The sequence below is a fragment of the Diabrotica undecimpunctata genome, chromosome 1, assembly GCF_040954645.1.
Source record: "Diabrotica undecimpunctata isolate CICGRU chromosome 1, icDiaUnde3, whole genome shotgun sequence".
In the NCBI taxonomy this organism is placed as follows: Eukaryota; Metazoa; Arthropoda; class Insecta; order Coleoptera; family Chrysomelidae; genus Diabrotica; species Diabrotica undecimpunctata.
Genome location: NC_092803.1, coordinates 55158935 through 55177811, shown reverse-complemented (window position 1 = coordinate 55177811; position 18877 = coordinate 55158935). Strand labels below are relative to the sequence as shown.

The 18877-nt window shown below is 30.7% G+C and overlaps 1 protein-coding gene across 1 annotated transcript in view; it reads right to left on the bottom strand.

Annotated features, from left to right (window-relative positions):
• Nucleotides 1-13523: 13523 nt before the first annotated feature.
• The window catches only part of LOC140449387 (trypsin-1-like), a 34809-nt gene continuing 29455 nt past the window's right edge, over nucleotides 13524-18877 (bottom strand). Inside the window, exon 6 of the mRNA XM_072542542.1 lies at nucleotides 13524-13745. Within this exon, the coding sequence (XP_072398643.1) occupies nucleotides 13590-13745 (156 nt within the window). The 3' untranslated portion in view covers nucleotides 13524-13589. The remainder of the gene's footprint in view (nucleotides 13746-18877) is intronic.

Sequence of the window (18877 nt, the reverse complement as noted above, 5' to 3'; positions counted from 1 at the left end):
CCATATAGGAGAGGACCAAGGGGAATCCGAAGGTCTAATAATATCTTGATCCAGCAGGTTCTGGATTTGATTTTGCACTTCCTTCCTATAAATTTCTGGATATCTATAGGATTTTTAATATACTGGCATATCGTTTGTTGTTTTTATTGTATGTTTAATTTTATTAGTAAAAGTTAATTGATTACCTTCGACATGAAAGATATCGGAATATTCTTTTATTAACTTTAATATTGAATTTCTTTCCTCAAAATTCATATGATCTGTTCGAACTTTAGATATATCGAATTTGAATTCTTCAGCATTTATGGAATAAAATTTGGATTTAAAATTTGTTCGTATTCAGCGAACTTTTCCACCATGATTGGGGAAGTTACATCCAATTTAAAATAAGATTCAGAAGAATTCAAAATCGTGCAAATGGCCTTATTGTTTTCTACCGTCGTAAGGCATTCCGGAATTTCTAATTTACCGATTTGTGTATATGGTATAATTACATCGCCATTTTTTATATTTTCAACATTTAAACTGATAACTTGCTCGGTTCGTGGCGGCACTACTATACAATTCGTGTTGCCACTATTCCCGGCTTTATAATATTTCAATTTTATCTTACTCTGCGAAGTAATTAAAACGTTATTGGCCAAATCAATTTTTGCATTTAATTTTTTTAAATTATCGAGGCCTAATAAGCAGTGAAAATAGTCATGGAATTTAAAAACGCAATAACTTAAATTTAATTTATTTTTAGTATTAAAAATTTTCGATAAGGGAATTTCAGTACAGTAATTTTCCTGTTTTGCTCCAAGTGCTGTTGAAATTTGAAAGGGTTTACGAAAAATTGAATTTTTAAAATATTTTTCAGCGACTTCTGGGGTTACAAACGATTTTGTGCTCCCAGTGTGTATTAGTACTTTAAGATTATGCTCAGGAAATACAATGTACGGCAATTCACTTTCGTTATTTATCAGATTTAAAAGTTCAACTTAAGTAATTATGGATTTTCCGAGGCTTTGTTCTCTAAAAAATGATTCTCATTAGTTAATTCAACTTCCTCGGTATCGCCAATATTATGTAGCTCCTCAGCTATGGTATTTTGTGGTTGACTTGAAAATGTATTATTGAACCGTCTTTGATTTCCAAAATTTGTTGGTCTAAAAGTATTTTGACTAGTGGTACTCATTGGAGTTGGGGCTTGAAATCTTTTATTTGGATTTGATTTAAAGACATTACTACTTCTGTTATTTGTAAAAATATTAGTTCCTCTGTTATTATTTGAAAAAGAGGTTGATGCTAATGGTTGTCTTGTTTGTTGAAATTTTGTGGAGTTTGTTATAGGTGGGGCTGGAATTCTTTGTCGAGGTTCATTGAATGTAAAGGATCTGTTCGTTTGAGGAAATTTTTGTTGAAAGTTAAGATTTGGTCTTGGATTACGATTATTTTGAAAATTTGGCTTTGTTTGCCTAGATTGTGAAGAATTATTTTCATTTAAATAAATTTGAAAATCGTTAGTTAAAATACTTAGTGCAGAATTTAAATCTTTAGGGTTTTTAGTTCGCATGAAGGTGCCAAGTGGTTCTTTTAGACCACGTAATAATACTCGTAGGGCTAAATTTCTAAAATAGTTTGATAAAATTAATAATTCTTGGTCATTAGAACGTGTAGTAATCAAAGATATTTGTAAATTCAAAAGATGTTGGACTTTATTGAAGAATTCAAAGGGAGTTTCATTATTTTGCTTTAATTCTGACATTTCTATACTAAGAGTATAAATATCTCTTTTATCAGCGTATGTATTTAGCAAGGCATCTTTAAGATCTTGCCAGGTCCTAACTACACATGCTGAAATGTTAATAGCAGCTTCACCTTTTACTTTTGCTAATATTCTAGACATAAGGTATTCATTCTGAAAATCATCTGAATCAACTGTATTATAAAATTTATTAATCAATTTTTCACAGATTTCCACGAATCTAGGAAGTAATGTATTTTCTCCGTGGAAATCTGGAATCATGTCAAGATATTCCTTTTTTAATTGTGGGATTGCCATTTTTATTTTATTTTTTAAGTAAAAATTTAAATTAAAAGTACGATTATTTATTAAGGAGGAATTAGAACAAAAATTATCTTTAATAGGGAGTTTTGAGTCAGAATCTGAGTCTGATGAATCAGAATTTATTAGAATTTTAGGCTCTCTATACCACATAAGCACTTACCAGAGAACAATTGTCCACTCCATGTAAGCTGGTTCACTCAGAAGGTTTGACTAGGCAGGTATCTTCGATATTCACTCGAAAAGTCCACTTAACACGATTCCTGTTATAAAGGGCTACTCAATCCACCCACAGGAATATAACACTTCCGAATTGTGTCAATAAATCGTTGAAACGAACCGAATTTATATTTGTTAAGCCCGTTTGACCTAGCTACTGACTGCGCCACTCAAATTTGGGAATGCCAAAAGTCCTTTTTTAAAAAAGAATTTATTAAAGCTAAAACGACTAATTACAATAAAATCAGATTCTAAACTGAATAAAATATTAGTTAAAATAAAACATGTACATTTGCAATTATACAATTCACAATATTACGAAATATAGCGTCAGCACTCCTAAGTTCAATGTCTTTGACAATGTCAGCACTCCTGAGTCCATGGCCTGAATAAACCCATAGGCGTCGCTCTATAACTTATATGAAGATATTTGAAAAAATAAGAATTTCAATTCACCTCTTTAAAGGGTTGTATCTCCCTTATTATTCAGTTTTATAAAAAAGTGTTCATTACAGTATATATATATATATATATATATATATATATATATATATATATATATATATATATATACGTTCAAATTATCGGGTATAGTGGTCTATAATAAAAATCTTTCTTTTTTCTAAATTACTCAATATTTCGCTATTTATTTAAAAGCTTCCTCAGGAGTAAACTAAAAACAATTTGAACATTACAAAAAATGGCGTACAAATACATTTTAAAACACTTACAGAATTTAAAAGATTTCGCAAATAAAAACTGACATTGAAGTATTTGAAATATTGAATGTCAAGATTAAATTGTCTTAAGCACGTTCGTTACAGCTATACGATGAAAAATTAAAATTATTTCAAATGTAAAAATAAAAATAACAATAAAAGAAAAGTCAGAAGAATTTATTTGATGTGTAAAAGTGATAAAGTGTTTTTATTTTTATTAATGTAATACATTTCAAGAAATAATCTACTTTTGTAGTTATCAGTCTGTGCCAAAATGTGAGCTTTGTTATAGTCTAGCATATGACCAGTGTTTTCATAGTGTTCAACCACTGCGCAAGTATTTTTTCTCAAGCGGCAATCACTTTTATGTTGTGTGATGCGTTGTTTTAGCCATTGTGATGTTTGACCAATATAGCTCTTTGACATCCTAAACACGGTATTTCATAAACGACATTACTTTTATATAAGGTTGGTACTGGGTCTTTGATTTTTGAAATAAGTTGTTTGCTGTTCATGGTATTATATTTAGCTATACTAATATTAGGAACATTTTTGAATATGGATATGACAGAATGAGTTAGACCATTAATAAAGGGAAGTTTTTTATATTTGATTGATTTGTTATTAGAATCATGGACGGGACCGTCATAGAAATTAGTGCTGTAAATCAGTTTTTTTTAAATTTGTTTAGGATATCCGTTGTTACGAAAAATTTTGTATATTATGTTCAGATTTTTTTGTAAAAAGTTATCATCAACAATGGACATTATCCTGTTTTTCATACCTAGTACGGTATTATATTTTTGACGGGTGGTATGGTTTGAATAGTAATTTATATATCTGCCTGATGCTGTCAGTTTTTGGTCAAGACAATTTAATCTTGACATTCAATATTTCAAATACTTCAATGTTAGTTTTTATTTTCGAAATCTTTTAAATTCTGTAAGTGTTTTAAAATGTATTTGTACGCCATTTTTTGTAATGTTCAAATTGTTTTTAGTTTACTCCTGAGGAAGCTTTTAAATAAATAGCGAAATATTGAGTAATTTAGAAAAAAGAAAGATTTTTATTATAGACCACTATACCCGATAATTTGAACGTATTTATAAATTATTTTATTTTAATGAGCAATGAGTGTTTTTTAATAATATACATATATATATATATATACATATATATATATATATATATATATATATATATATATATATATATATATATATATATATATATATATATATATATATGTATATATATATAGGGTTTTTATCGCGGTTCTCAAAGAATTAGTTTGAAATGCACTTTTTGAAATTATCTTTATTGTATCTATTATGAAACACACATATATATTTAACATAACCAATGTAAAATTTAAAATAAACTATCTTTAAATTGAAATTTTTATGACACTAATTAAATTATATAGACAATGCAAATGTTAAACAAACTTTCTTAATATTGAAATTCTTATGACACTAATGCTCACTGAATGCCTAAGTGAAACTGTTCTCCAAAATAAAGATTTTAATCACCACTCAATGTCTTCGTTCTCAGCCTCGGTTATTCTTGTTTTTGTGAAATTACTTTTTCCAATTATCAGCTTCCACCAATTTAAAATATTTTTCTTCGTAATAGCATTTATATTTATTCTTCTTTTTAATATACCAATATCCAATCACCATATAACTATTATAATTTTAATTTCTTCTAATCTCCATTGACCATATAACCATTATAATTTTATTTCTACTAATCTCCAATCAATATTCTTCTAATATACTTTCCAATACTATCTAATTTTAATACTACATCATCGATTATTGTATACTTTATACTTTGTTCCTAATTCTGACTGACTTAATGACTTTATACTGACTTCATACTGACTGCTTACTAACTGTGTCCTCTTTTCTTTATACTGACTTTACTATCTTGAAAATCTCCCCAACTGACTAACTATATACTGACTGCTTACTGACTGACTGACTGACTGACTTACTGACCTCTTTGAATCCAAATCACCGAGTATTTATATCTTTTCAATGTTCCAGAATCATCTGGCAAGAAATCATATTCGAATTGTTCTATTTCCTAAATATATGAATCTTCTCGAATAGTCTATTTCGCAAACAAGGTTATCTTTCGTGTTCTAGAGGATTCTTTACTTTTCTATTGGGAATTTTATTGACATTTAGGCTTTTCAGATCAGAATATAAACTTATACGTAAATTAAACACCCTAAATTAACATACTACACTACTTCAAATCCGTAATTATATGTAAATTAAACATCTCAAACCAATAAATAACCCCACTTCTAAGTTCGCAACCTACAGTTAACTGTCACTTTCAGAGTATATTTGGTTGCCTATGCACATGGCTCACTTAAATATATCTACAATATCTTAATTATTAAAATAACCAAATGCATTGTTAAAATACTTTTTAAACTTTTCTAACTAATCATTATAATGTTAATTCCTTAAGAATGCCCTCATATAAATATATTCTATAATATTCTCTAGTATATAACTTATAAATTATTTTTTTTAAACACTATTCTTCTTTCTCCTATGTTTAATATCATCTCAATACATATATATACATATATATATATATATATATATATATATATATATATATATATATATATATATATATATATATATATATGCAAAGAGCATACAATAAAGAGATTTATCATATAAATCTTTATAGTTTTTTAAATAATGTTCACAAATATATGAACCTGAAGAGTTTTATTAATTAAATAACCGCAAGTATAGGTATATCACTTAAGGACAAGAAAACAAACAGAAAACCAAAGTCACCGATGTGGTGCAAAAATCATTAAAGTTGAAATGGGAATACGCTGGACATGTAGCTAGGAGCGATCTAAACAAATGGCACAGACCAATTTTAACCTGGAGACCATACCAACACAAAAGACCCAGAGGCAGACCTCCTATGAGATGGACAGATGATCTGAAAAGGACTGCCGGGAAAAATTGGCTACAAGTAGCGTACAATAAAAAACAATGGAAAGGAAGACTTGAACAGGCTTATGTTCAGATGTGGACGTGAATGGCTAGACGAAGAAGAAGAAGAAGATATCATTTGACCTATAATTAGTATCCATCTCAGTAAGTTTATTCCATGTTCTGCAAGTATGTGCTGGTGTGGACTCAAATACTTTATTTAGTTTAGAAAAATCTGAAATTTTTAATAATGTGGCATCTGCATTACGTTCACAGTTTTCAGTACCAGAATTTAACAAATTTAAATTAAGAAAAAGATTGGCTTTAATTTGATATAAAAAATGCATATACATTATGAACAGCGTATATTATTTAAAAAATTAATGAACGAAATGAAATGTTTGTCAAACATTAATCACTATTAATTGAATTAAAAATATTTGAGGCCACTTTTTAACTGGCAACCTATTATCAATGTATTTTCCTATTCTATGTAAGTTTGATTAACTACGTTATGATCATAGTGATCCTGCAATGGGATCTTAGGCTATGACATTGGTAAAGCAAGTTGTAGATTAAGATCATTAATAAGTTTTCTAAATTCTTATGATGTAATGATTGCCAAACCATGGACATTATAATTTTTTTTAACAGGGGTTACTTATGCTACGGGAATTTCAACAGAGTTTATAGTAATCGTAGAAAATTCGGTTATAAGTTCAATATTATATTATTGAAAATTCCTGAGGCAAAAAATATGTTTTTAGGTCTAAAAAGGATGGTCTTAATATACTCGACTAGTAGTAAATTTGTTTTAGCAGGAATTAGTCTTAATCACTTTTCAGGTATTTCGCTTTGGCTTTGACATACTTAGTAGTAGTTGCGTATGAACTTGAATTATTTCTGGTAGAGTTGTTTCCAGACATGGTGCTGCTAACGGTAGGAGAACATTATTTAAACTGTCGCTTATGTAGTCAAAATATTTGGATTTAGTTTGGATGTGTTATTGTTTGGTTTCAATGAATATAGGAAGCCAGTACAAAACATTTCTGTAATCCTAATTGCATTCCGAAAATTCGGCAAGCAAGTTACTATTGGATCGTATTTACGTTAATAATATTAAAACAATATAGACAGCTAAGATGATCTCCAATAAATAAGTTACGCCACCTAAAGCTTTGTGCCATACGTCTCGTCTGTGTGCTTTATATAAAAAATAATGGATGTGGTGTCTTATCGTATGCTGTAACTGCTGTAAAAGCATACATGCGCCATGTGTGACGCAACGCTATAATAACGCAGCGTATGGTGTTTATTGGAGACCACCGTCTAAATATTTTTTTGTTAGAATAATATTAAATATACAGTCTCTTAATTAACCAAGTTATAGTAAATTCTTGATAAATAACCCTTTATACAGCTTTTTTTACTGTTATAAATAGCGAATGTATAGGAAAAGCCACACTTCCACACTTCTGTGTTCTGTCTTCCGCTCCATACCCAAATAGTTGTATTTGTATTCTAACTGATCAGCGTTGGTTACAAGCGTTTATCGCTATTGTAGTATATATATATATATATATATATATATATATATATATATATATATATATATATATATATATTAGAAAAAAAATACTTGACGAAGTTGACTCGTTTGGAAAAAATAAAACTGTGTTCGGAATAGGTTGGAGTCAATCAAAAGGGGCTATTAGATAATTATTTTTCACTACTTTAGCCAACTGGGGTTACAATTATTTTCAAGAGCAAAAATAAAAGTACAAATCATCTGATAAAGTGGAACGAATAATTATAAAAAAAGTAGTAAGTCACGAAATAAAATTAGGTTTTTTAACGAAATTTTCTGCAAAAAAAAACGTATATTTTATGTTTGTATTCAAAAACTAAATATCCCGTAGATAAACTAGATAAAACAAATGTAGTATGTAACAATTATTAAACTCAGTGTGAAGCTGTGTATGTTTGTGAGACCGAGAGAAATCTATCAAAAAATCCCACAAGACTGATTGTAGAATAAAAACTGCCAAAGCAAACTTATGCTTTGGCAGAGCATGTAATCGACAAATATCATATTATAGAATTTGATAATATTAAAATTTTGTGTAATGAAGGTAAAAATGACCACTTTAGAAATGGTGTGTAATAGCAAAAGTGATAATAATTTAAACAAAGATCAGAAATTCAAAATCTAAGTAAAATTTATAGTTATATTATTTCTTTATAATTCATTCATAAACCATCAAAATATCACATTTGTATTTTAGTTTCCATATACTTGTTACATTTTTTCGGGTATTTGTGAATAATAAATAAATCTTCTTTTTTTAGTATTAAATTAAAAAAAATTTAATTATTATAAAAAACAAATTAAACTACAAACTAACTTTCTCTTGAAGTTGGCATTCATCACATTAAGATTATTTGTACTTTTTTATTGGTTGCTATTCTAATTTATTTATAATTTATCAAAATTCATTTTTTTTTGTTAAATGATTTCTCAAATAATTTTATAAAAGAATTCAAAAAAGAAGGAGAAACGTTTCTCAGATCAAACATTTGTTTAATAATTTTCTTTAAATACGTTTTGCAGCAAATTTAGTTACCACACCTAATTTTATTTGGTGAGTTTATTACAAATTATTTGCTCCAGTTTATCAAATGGTTTTGACGTGACAACGTCTTAAATTAGGTTGTGGCTCGGAGTCATTTAAGAAAAAGTGTAACGCCCGCTCACGTCTGTTACAGTGAGTCACCGAACGAGAGAGAGGCCCGCCGGACCGGCGAATGCCTTGCGTCTCTCTCCCACTCAAACATGATCGGTCCGCTGCGCGCGGCACTAGAGAATTAGGCGCGTTGAATCGCTAAAGTTGAAAATCGTTGAAAGTATCGTCAGCTGTGTCTGTAGTGAAAATGTGGAGTGCTTACAGTGTCCTATTTTAGGGGGAACCACCAGTATCAGATATAATTTTAGGAAATTACCTAGGGACCTATATTCTTTTATAATATTGCTATGGATTTATCCATTTAATATTGAGCAATGATTGTAAACATTCTTTATAGTTTAAACTTCAATGAAAATTATTAACTGTGTCTAAAGACATATATGATATGAGGTATTTTACCCAAGAGTATTAAGTACAATGAATATACATAAAAACATAATTTTGTTTTCTTAGGATTTAACATTTTGTCAGCACATTATCTCAAATTCACACTTAAATCAATATGTTTTTACTATTAGGTCTGTTGAATGTTTGTTCTTTACACAAAATTTAGTCTATACTTCATATTTATTAAAGGCGGTAAAATATACATTACAATTCAGTTGTATATAAACCACTTTCAAAGCATAAAGAACCTTTTAAGCTTTGTTTATATTATTTTGTGTATATTAATTGAGTTAATTGGAGTAGCCCACTTTGATACAAAAATACAGTCAATTTATGGATATTTCAAGGTGACAATTTAAAAAAAGCTGATTTCCTCCCATGCATTTTATTAGAAACACTTGAAATTTAAAAAAAATTTAAAAATCGTAAGATGTAAGACCTTAACCGTGAGATCGTGAGATTTGTCTTCAATTCGTGAGTAGATTCGTCATTTACAACAACTACAACAATAAAGGTAAATAATTGTACACTAATATTTCATTATCGTAAACTATGATTGATTGATTAATTGTTAGATTGACACAAAAGTTGAGAAACTGAGTTTATAGCGGCAATTCCTTGTTTCTATTGTGCAATTTAATAATATTCATATCAATAAATATTCTACCGAGAAAAAGACGTTGTCACGTAAAATCTTCTCCCGTAAAACCGACTTTACAGGCAACCGATTTTTTATTTTTATTTTATCTCTTGAACATAATTGTAACCAAAAGCTCGAGTAGTAAAAAATAGGAATATTTATATGTTAATATATGATAACAATAGAGGAATTCTCATAAACGATTAATGTTTGTAGCCCAAAGACAGCAATTTTAGAATATAAGGTTTAAGTCTCTTGTTTAAAAAGAAAGTGGACAAAGAATTAAAAAATTTTGTGGCCAGGCATAAGTATACAATAACCGAAGCAGTATTAGCTGTATTGTCTCTAGAAACTTGGAAACAAAGAAAAAATCTTATTTATGTAAAAGTAAGAAATGCCAAGGTTATGTGGTTTGGAAATACCAAACAGTAAGCTTGTGGTTGAAAAGTCACATAATTTTATTGGTCGAAAGGGATGGCGTGGTATGCAGGATATGTGTGTCGGATTGGAGAAAAGGAGAAGGGGGGATTAAAGTGATGTTTTGCCAGAAAAAAAGGAAGAATACTGTGATTTGAACGTCGGAAGAAGCAAGTTGTTTTTGTTTCATATCCTGCAGTGAAAGTTAACAGAGTTCTTGTCAAATAATAATTGTGAAAGGTGTTTGGTGTCTGTGGAACGACCCCTAATGATTGGTAGTAGTGGACAATGAAAGTACATGCTGTAATAAACAAACTTGTGTATAGTATATTTGTGAAAATTCAAAAATCCTTTCGACTAGAAAGAAATTAGGTAAATGTGAGATAGGAGTTTGGTCTAGGTACTTTTGGAGAGACTGTTGTGGCGATAGTGTGTGCGAGAGACGTTGACAAGCAGAGGAGATAGCAGGCCTGTGTAGAACAAGTGAGAGTACGGGCAGATTACAGTCGTAAGAAAAAAAGTAGAGAATTGTTGAAAATAAAAGGTTTGTTTGCCATATAATCAACAAAGACGTTCAACCACGATCATAACTAAATCATTATTAATTTGTTTTTTTTTTAATATTTTATTTAGTGATTTCATTTCACAATAAATAAAATCTTTGAATTCAGATATAAAAATTTACAAGAAGTAAAAATTATTTTTTTTGAGAACGATTTCCGAAGTGGAAATTGGAACGTCAATAAACGTACTTTAACCTTTAATTGTGGCTTATTCCCATTTAAATTGTAATTACCTTGGAATGCTACAAGAAAATAGCTTCAGAACAATATCAAAATTATTTGGTTTAATTTATTTTCTTATTGTTCATCCTTTCCTCAAAAGCAACTGCTTAAAGAATACCTTAAAGCCACTTATTATAATTATTGATAAATAAATAAAATAAATTTTTTTGTTTTTGCAAAATTAAGCCTAAGGCATATTCAATCACTTAAACATATAATTGGTCCAAATTTGCAAATCATAATATATATATATATATATATATATATATATATAATATATATATATATATATATATATATATATATATATATATATATATATAAAATATATATATATATATAAAATATATATATATATATATATAATATTATAATATTTTGTATATATATATATATATATATATATATATATATATATATATATATATATATATATATACAAACAACACAGTTTATTAGGGTTGCAGTCAGAAAATTGGCCGGGATGTTAATGAACACTCTTGTGACTTTTTGTCTAGCTTTCGGAATGGTTTTATTCCTTTTTCAAGACACTGTAATAAGAAAAAGTGTAAATATTTATAAAATATCACAAATCTTCAGTGCAACTTACTAGTCGTTGAGATTATTTATAAAAGCATAGACATTCAACATTAATAACACACACATAAAATATAAAATAGTGGACAAAATACATTTTAAAATTCTTTAAAATTTAGGTAAAAATAGTAAAAATTTTGTTGTCATCTTTTACTGGTGTGTTTTAACTCTGGCACATAGAGAACAAAAAGAAAAAATCCTATGATTAAAAAGTAATTAGGTGTACTTAATATCATATTTCTTTTTAAGAAATACTAGAGGCCCATCTTAGGTGATTTTAATTTTTAAACCTGTCTTAATGGTATGCAACATGTTATGCATATAACTGTAATTTGTGTGGGTACGGGTGCAGGTAGATATTAATTTTATTTCGGATGTTTTTCCAGTAAGTAACAATAAATGTTGCTCAGTTTATCTATGTCTGACTTTTTATTGATGCAAGATGTACTCGATTTTATGAAATACATTTCCAAGAAAACACTTTTTGAATGGTTCTTCTCCTTTGCCAAAATACAGGAATCCTCGAAATTAAATTCATGTTTTAACGTTAATGCATGTTCTGTCAATGCACATGCATTTATTTTTTTGGTTTTTATATCGCTACGATGTGAGATCACCCTACTGTGAAAATTACGAGATGATTCTCCTATATATATTTTGTTACAATTATTACACGGTATAGAATAAACAACATTCGATGACTCCTGTATTGTGAAAGGATCTTTTGTTTTTGTGTATAACTTCGATACCGTTTTTACATTTTTGGTTGTAATTTTTAAATCACTAACATTTTTGAAGATGTTCATTAGCTTCGGTGTCAAAACTGGAATGTAGGTTAGGCAACCATAAGTTATTTTAGATGGTATCACTGATGTGTTCTGTGTCAATGTCAATTGTCGGACCTCATTGTTATGAAAATTTTGGTTGTCAGAAAAATTCGAAGGAAAAGGAGAACCGAAAATGAGTTTATTTAACAGCCCTATAGGATAGGAGTTCTCTTGTAATATAGATCTCAGCTTTTTTAGTCCCTTGTCTCTGAACTCGATGTGTGACAAGTTGATAACCCTAGTTTTCAGGGCCAAAACCAAATTTGTTTTCATCTTGGATGGATGTTGAGAATGAAAGTTTATAAAACGGTTACTAAACGGTTACTTTTCATTCTCAACATCCATCCAAGATGAAAACAAATTTGGTTTTGGCCCTGAAAACTAGGGTTATCAACTTGTCACACATCGAGTTCAGAGACAAGGGACTAAAAAAGCTGAGATCTATATTACAAGAGAACTCCTATCCTATAGGGCTGTTAAATAAACTCATTTTAAACTCATCATAAACAAGACAGGTTTAAAAATTAAAATCACCTAAGATGGGCCTCTAGTATTTCTTAAAAAGAAATATGATATAAAGTACACCTAATTACTTTTTAATCATAGAATTTTTTCTTTTTGTTCTCTATGTGCCAGAGTTAAAACACACCAGTAAAAGATGACAACAAAATTTTTACTATTTTTACCTAAATTTTAAAGAATTTTAAAATGTATTTTGTCCACTATTTTATATTTTATGTGTGTGTTATTACTGTTGAGTGTCTATGCTTTTATAAATAATCTCAACGACTAGTAAGTTGCACTGAAGATTTGTGATATTTTATAAATATTTACACTTTTTCTTATTACAGTGTCTTGAAAAAGGAATAAAACCATTCCGAAAGCTAGACAAAAAGTCACAAGAGAGGACATCCCGGCCAATTTTCTGACTGCAACCCTAATAAACTGTGTTGTTTGTTTATATTGACAGTCACTAATATCCAGTAATTCTTATATATATATATTTATATATATATATATATATATATATATATATATATATATATATATATATATATAGTATATAGTATATATATATATATATATATATATATATATATATATATATATATATATACTATCAAACATTTCAATTAAGGTTAACAAAGTAATAGCTTTTTATCTGTAATATTTAATATTTAATAGATAATTATAATTCAATCATATATATTTTACGTTCTTGCCGCTTATTCATAAGATTCCAGTGTTTCCTTTATCCAACCACGGAAATAGGCCACGTTTGTGTATCGAGCAGGAGGTTGATTTTCATCACATAATATTGGACCAAACGATAGAATACCCACTAGTGTACCATTTAGTTCTAGGGGTCCTCCAGAGTCAGCCTAAAATATTTTATAATTATTTTTTATGTTAGCTGGATGTTAATATTTGTAAATATAAGTAATGAAATTTAATCTAAAATATTCAGATTCAACAAAAAAGTGTTAATAATATTTGAATAGTCAAAATAAATAAAAAAAAAGCTGCCAATAGAACTAAGAAACACTATGCGTCAGTTTTAAAAAGAATAAAAGTTCATAGTTTTTTCTGACATAGTTTTAAACCAAATTTTAGATACGACCAACATTAAAATGTAACGTGTTTTTGGAATTAATTGACAATATTATAAAAGATTGGTTTCGAGCCAAACATTGATTTCTTAATATTAGCTGTAAATTTTAAGTGTCATCGTAAATAAACTAAAGGTGTGTAAAATAAAGAAAGTGGTCGTATTATATTCCAAGCACCACTACTCCTTGAAGTATTAACAAAATACTCGCAGGTAATGCGTTTTGACAGTGACCCAGGCATCAATTTACATAAGTAGATGAAATTTGGAAAAATCGGGTAGAAAACTTTTTAATTTTAAAAGAAAATTTTTTAATTTTAATGAAGATATATCAGGTAATGAACCATTAGTTGCATGTAAAGGAAATTCGATCAAAACATTCCAGGCAATTCAGCAAAATAAGTTTGGCATTTATGTGATAATAAAAATATGCACTTAAATTGCAGATCTATTTAGTTCGGCCGTGATAGAACACAGTCCAGGAATGCGTGTGGTTTGCGACTGAAGTAGGCATTTGAGATTGCATAATATTACGTTTCTTGATTTTTAAGTTAATTTTGTCTTTTTTACTTTAACCAAAGTATTACTGTTTTTAACTATATTTATAAAAAAAAACATTGTTCTATGAAAATGGACAGAAATGGCAAAAACCTTTAAATCATTATAGATTACAACTATATAAGCAGAGGATACAGGAGCAGAAAGCGAAAACATTAATTTGGTGCCAGGTTACTGTACTTAGACATTTCTACTCAACTGTGTAGAGAGAGTAGGGTTGTGTTATAGAGGTAGAACCTTTTATCGGCACGACCACATCCACCGTCATAGATGGGAGATGGTTCGTGATAACTGGTCCTCATAAGACACTTTATGGCTCTCACTTATGGCTTCAAGTGCCACACCCCGGGCAACTGCATTGGTCTGCAGGCTGAACTAAGTGAGGGTAGCCAGATATGTCGAAAATTTCACCGACCGATTGCCGGTATAAAAAATCCCACACTTCCTAATCCATGGATATCTCTAGTACAATCATCATGGTTTTAGAAACTAATAATAGCGTTACTGATCATGGCCCTCGGAAGCCAAGATCCGGCAGGGGAGAAGAAGACAAGGACTCTCAGGTCGTTAATCAGCGAATTCCTTGTCAAAAAAACGTAGATGAAAAAAAATCGGTTGCCTGTAAAGTCGGTTTTACGGGCGAAGATTTTACGTGACAACGTCTTTTTCTCGGTAGAATATTTATTGATATGAATATTATTAAATTGCACAATAGGAACAAGGAATTGAATGAAAATAAGAATTGCACAAATTTTAACTATAGAAATATATTTTGTTTACTAAAACATTGTACATGTAAACTTAAACTTAACTAATTTCTATTTGAGTGCTTTTGTTGAGGATAGGACGATGATAGGAGAAATATGAAATGAAAGGAAGTGTTTCTGCTGTTGGAACACGCGCTCTGTGTTGACCGATCATGTTTGAGTGGGAGAGAGACGCAAGGCATTCGCCGGTCCGGCGGGCCTCTCTCTCGTTCGGTGACTCATCGTAACAGACGTGAGCGGGCGTTACACTTTTTCATGAGTGACTCCGAGCCACAACCTAATTTAAGACGTTGTCACGTCAAAAATAAGACTGTCCAACACAAGAATAGGAACCTGGAATGTTCAGAGCATGTTTCAGTCCGGTAAAATGCACAATGTTATTCAAGAAATGAACAGGTTGAATATCGATGTACTGTGTATCAGTGAAGCCAGGTGGCCTAACTCAGGTTGTTTTTCAACAGACTAAGCCACAATATATTATTTCGGTAGCGGGAATAACCAACACAGACACAGCGCAGTGGCAGCAATAGTTAATAAAAATCTAATAGAGCGGTGAAATGCTATTTCCCTATCTCAGAAAGGCTAATGTTACTGAAGTTGGTGAAATCTGCTGATGCCAAACTAAATTTTATACAAGTTTATGCTCCTATGGCGAATGCCGTCGAAGAAGAAGTGAAATTATTTTACCGAGATATCGAAAAGGCACTGAGAATAACGAAAACAAGAGAAATCACGATAGTCCCAGGTGATCTCAATGCTAAGATGATTGGAAAGGGACAAAGCGGAAAGTGTATAGGAAGCTATACAAGGAGAGAAGAAGAATGGATAAATGACGAGATACTCAATATGATGGAATAACGGAGACAATTTAAAAACAAAGAAAACAATAAATACAAAGAGATAAACCAAGAGATCAGGAAGCTGATAAAGCAGGCAAAAGAATAATACTTTGAAGAGAAATGCAAAGAGATCGAAGACCTTCAAAATAAATATGATTTGTTTAACCTATACAAGAACGTTAAAGAACTGACAGGACTAAGAAAACAAAATCCCACTGGTGCGGTTCTGGATAGACATGGGACTACTATAACACAGACGGACGAGAAAGTGCAAAGATCGGCAGAACATATCGACGAACTGTTCGATGATGAAAGAGGAGATCTGGAGCACATAGAACTCACGTCAGAAGAAATAGGTCCATATATTACAAAAGAAGAAATATTACACTCAATAAATATTAAAAACAATAAATTATGAAAAACAATAAATTATGAAAAACAATGAAGAGTAGGAAAAGCCCTGGACCTGTCATGCTTCCTATAGAAACCCTAAAAATTCTAGATAAGAAGCACATTGATGTTTTAGTGACACTCTTGATCCAAATTTATAGTTCAGGCGTATTACCTAAAGAATGGTTAACGTCGATTTTTATTTGTCTCCCCAAAGAGAAAAGCGCAAGAGAATGCAGCAGTTACCGCACCATTAGCTTGATGTCACATGTGCTAAAGTTACTATCAAAAGTCATCCATAACCGAATATATCACAAAATAGACATAGACGTTAGTGATACACAATTTGGTTTTCGCAAAGGCCTAGGAACGCGTGAAGCTCTTTTCTCACTTAATATACTGATACAAAGATGCCTGGACATCAATCAAGATATATATGCATGTTTTATTGACTATAATAAAGCATTCGATGAAGTACGACATGAACAATTATTAATGAATGTCCTAACATCAAAGAAGGTTGACTACAACGACCTCAGGATCATAGCAGATTTATACAATAAACAGCGAGCAAAAGTACGTGTTAACGAACAGCTGCCAGAAGAAATTTAAAATAGACGTGGAGTGAGACATTGTCGCCAATTATTTTTAATGCCTACCCCGAAGAGATCCTGAAAAAAGCTCTTGAGGGTGAAACAGCTGGAATAAAGGTAAATGGAGTTCCCATTAACAACATTAGATATGCGGACGACACTGTGATCTTAGCCGAAAATATTGAAGATCTTCAGAGACTGGTGACCAGAATAGCAGAGTATGGAAAAGAGTACGCTCTAACAATGAACGTCAAGAAGACAAAATTTATAAGAATATCGAAAACCCAAACAAATAACCAGAATCTTCTAATAAACGGAGCCAACGTCGAACAAGTGGACAAATATGCATATCTGGGAACAATGATTACATTCATAATATCAAAATCAGAATAGAAAAGGCTGGAAAAAATTTCAACAAAATGAGAAGAGTGCTGTGTACAAGGGATTTAAAATTGGAACTAAGAGTTAGGTTGGCGAGGTGCTATGTTTTTTCGACTTTGTTTTATGGAATCGAATCTTAAACCTTGAATGCGACATCAAGGAAAAAACTGGAATTATTAAAGCTGTGGGTGTATAGAAGAATTCTGAAAATATCGACAGAACACGTCACAAACAAAGAGGTTCTGAGAAGGATGAATAAAGAAATAGAAATTTTAAATATAATTGAAACAAGAAAATTGGAATATTTCGGACATATTACACGTGGAGAGAAATACACCTTGCTCCAACTGAGTACATGTGGAGAGAAATACACCTTACGTTCACGCTGGCCCTTACGTTCACGCTGGTGCCTCCTGTGAAACCGAGCAAACCTACTGAAGATTGCGGTAATCAACCCGAGTGGAAAGTTAGGTTAGAACTGACGGGAGCAGGTGAAAGGGCCATCTAAAAGGGTAATTTCGCGTCGGTCTAACTATCTAACTGTGTAAATAAACCCATGTTATGAAAGATACAAAAACTCGCAAACAAAATGAGAACAATGATTTGAAAATTTGCACATGGAATGTAAGAAGCCGTTATCAATTTGGAGTAACAGATATACTCATACAAGAAATGCATTAAGCCAAAGCAGACTTTACTTTACAGCTAATAATATGGACTCACTCAAGAATCCTAGAAAAAAAGAACTACAATATCTACTACAGCGGGTACCGTGTCTGAAACGTGGTACCAGATTTATTGTGAGTAGCAGGGTATTGCGAGTGATTGCCAGTACAAGCAATTCCCCGTTTACTGACCAACAGCTTCAGGCGGATGAGTTGGTAACTGGCAGAGCACTATTTTGTCCCGGTGTTGAGAAATCGGCGCCGAAGGGGGATTAATCAACAAATGATCAACGGCAGGTTGCAAATGGAACTGGGCAGGTCACGTGGCTCGAATGACAGACAATAGATGGACAAAGCGGATACTGGAATGGAGACCAAGAGATGATGCCTACTGAAGTAGAGGTCGTCCACCAACACGTTGGACTGACGATCTAAAACGTTGTCATAGGAATTGGATGCAAGAGGCACAAGATCGAAATAGATGGAAAATTATGAGGGAGATCTATGTCCAGCAGTGGATAAGCGAAGATTGAATGATGATCAACGGCATAAGAATGCAGAAGGCAAAGGGGAACCATTGCATTAAAGACTTATAGAGAAGTCTCAGGAAAATCACCATAGAATTCACACATTAATTGAGGCTATCAGTGCAATAACGGACCAACCCACAAAAATTAAAAAATTATTTTATTGTAGAATATTAACTGTCTAG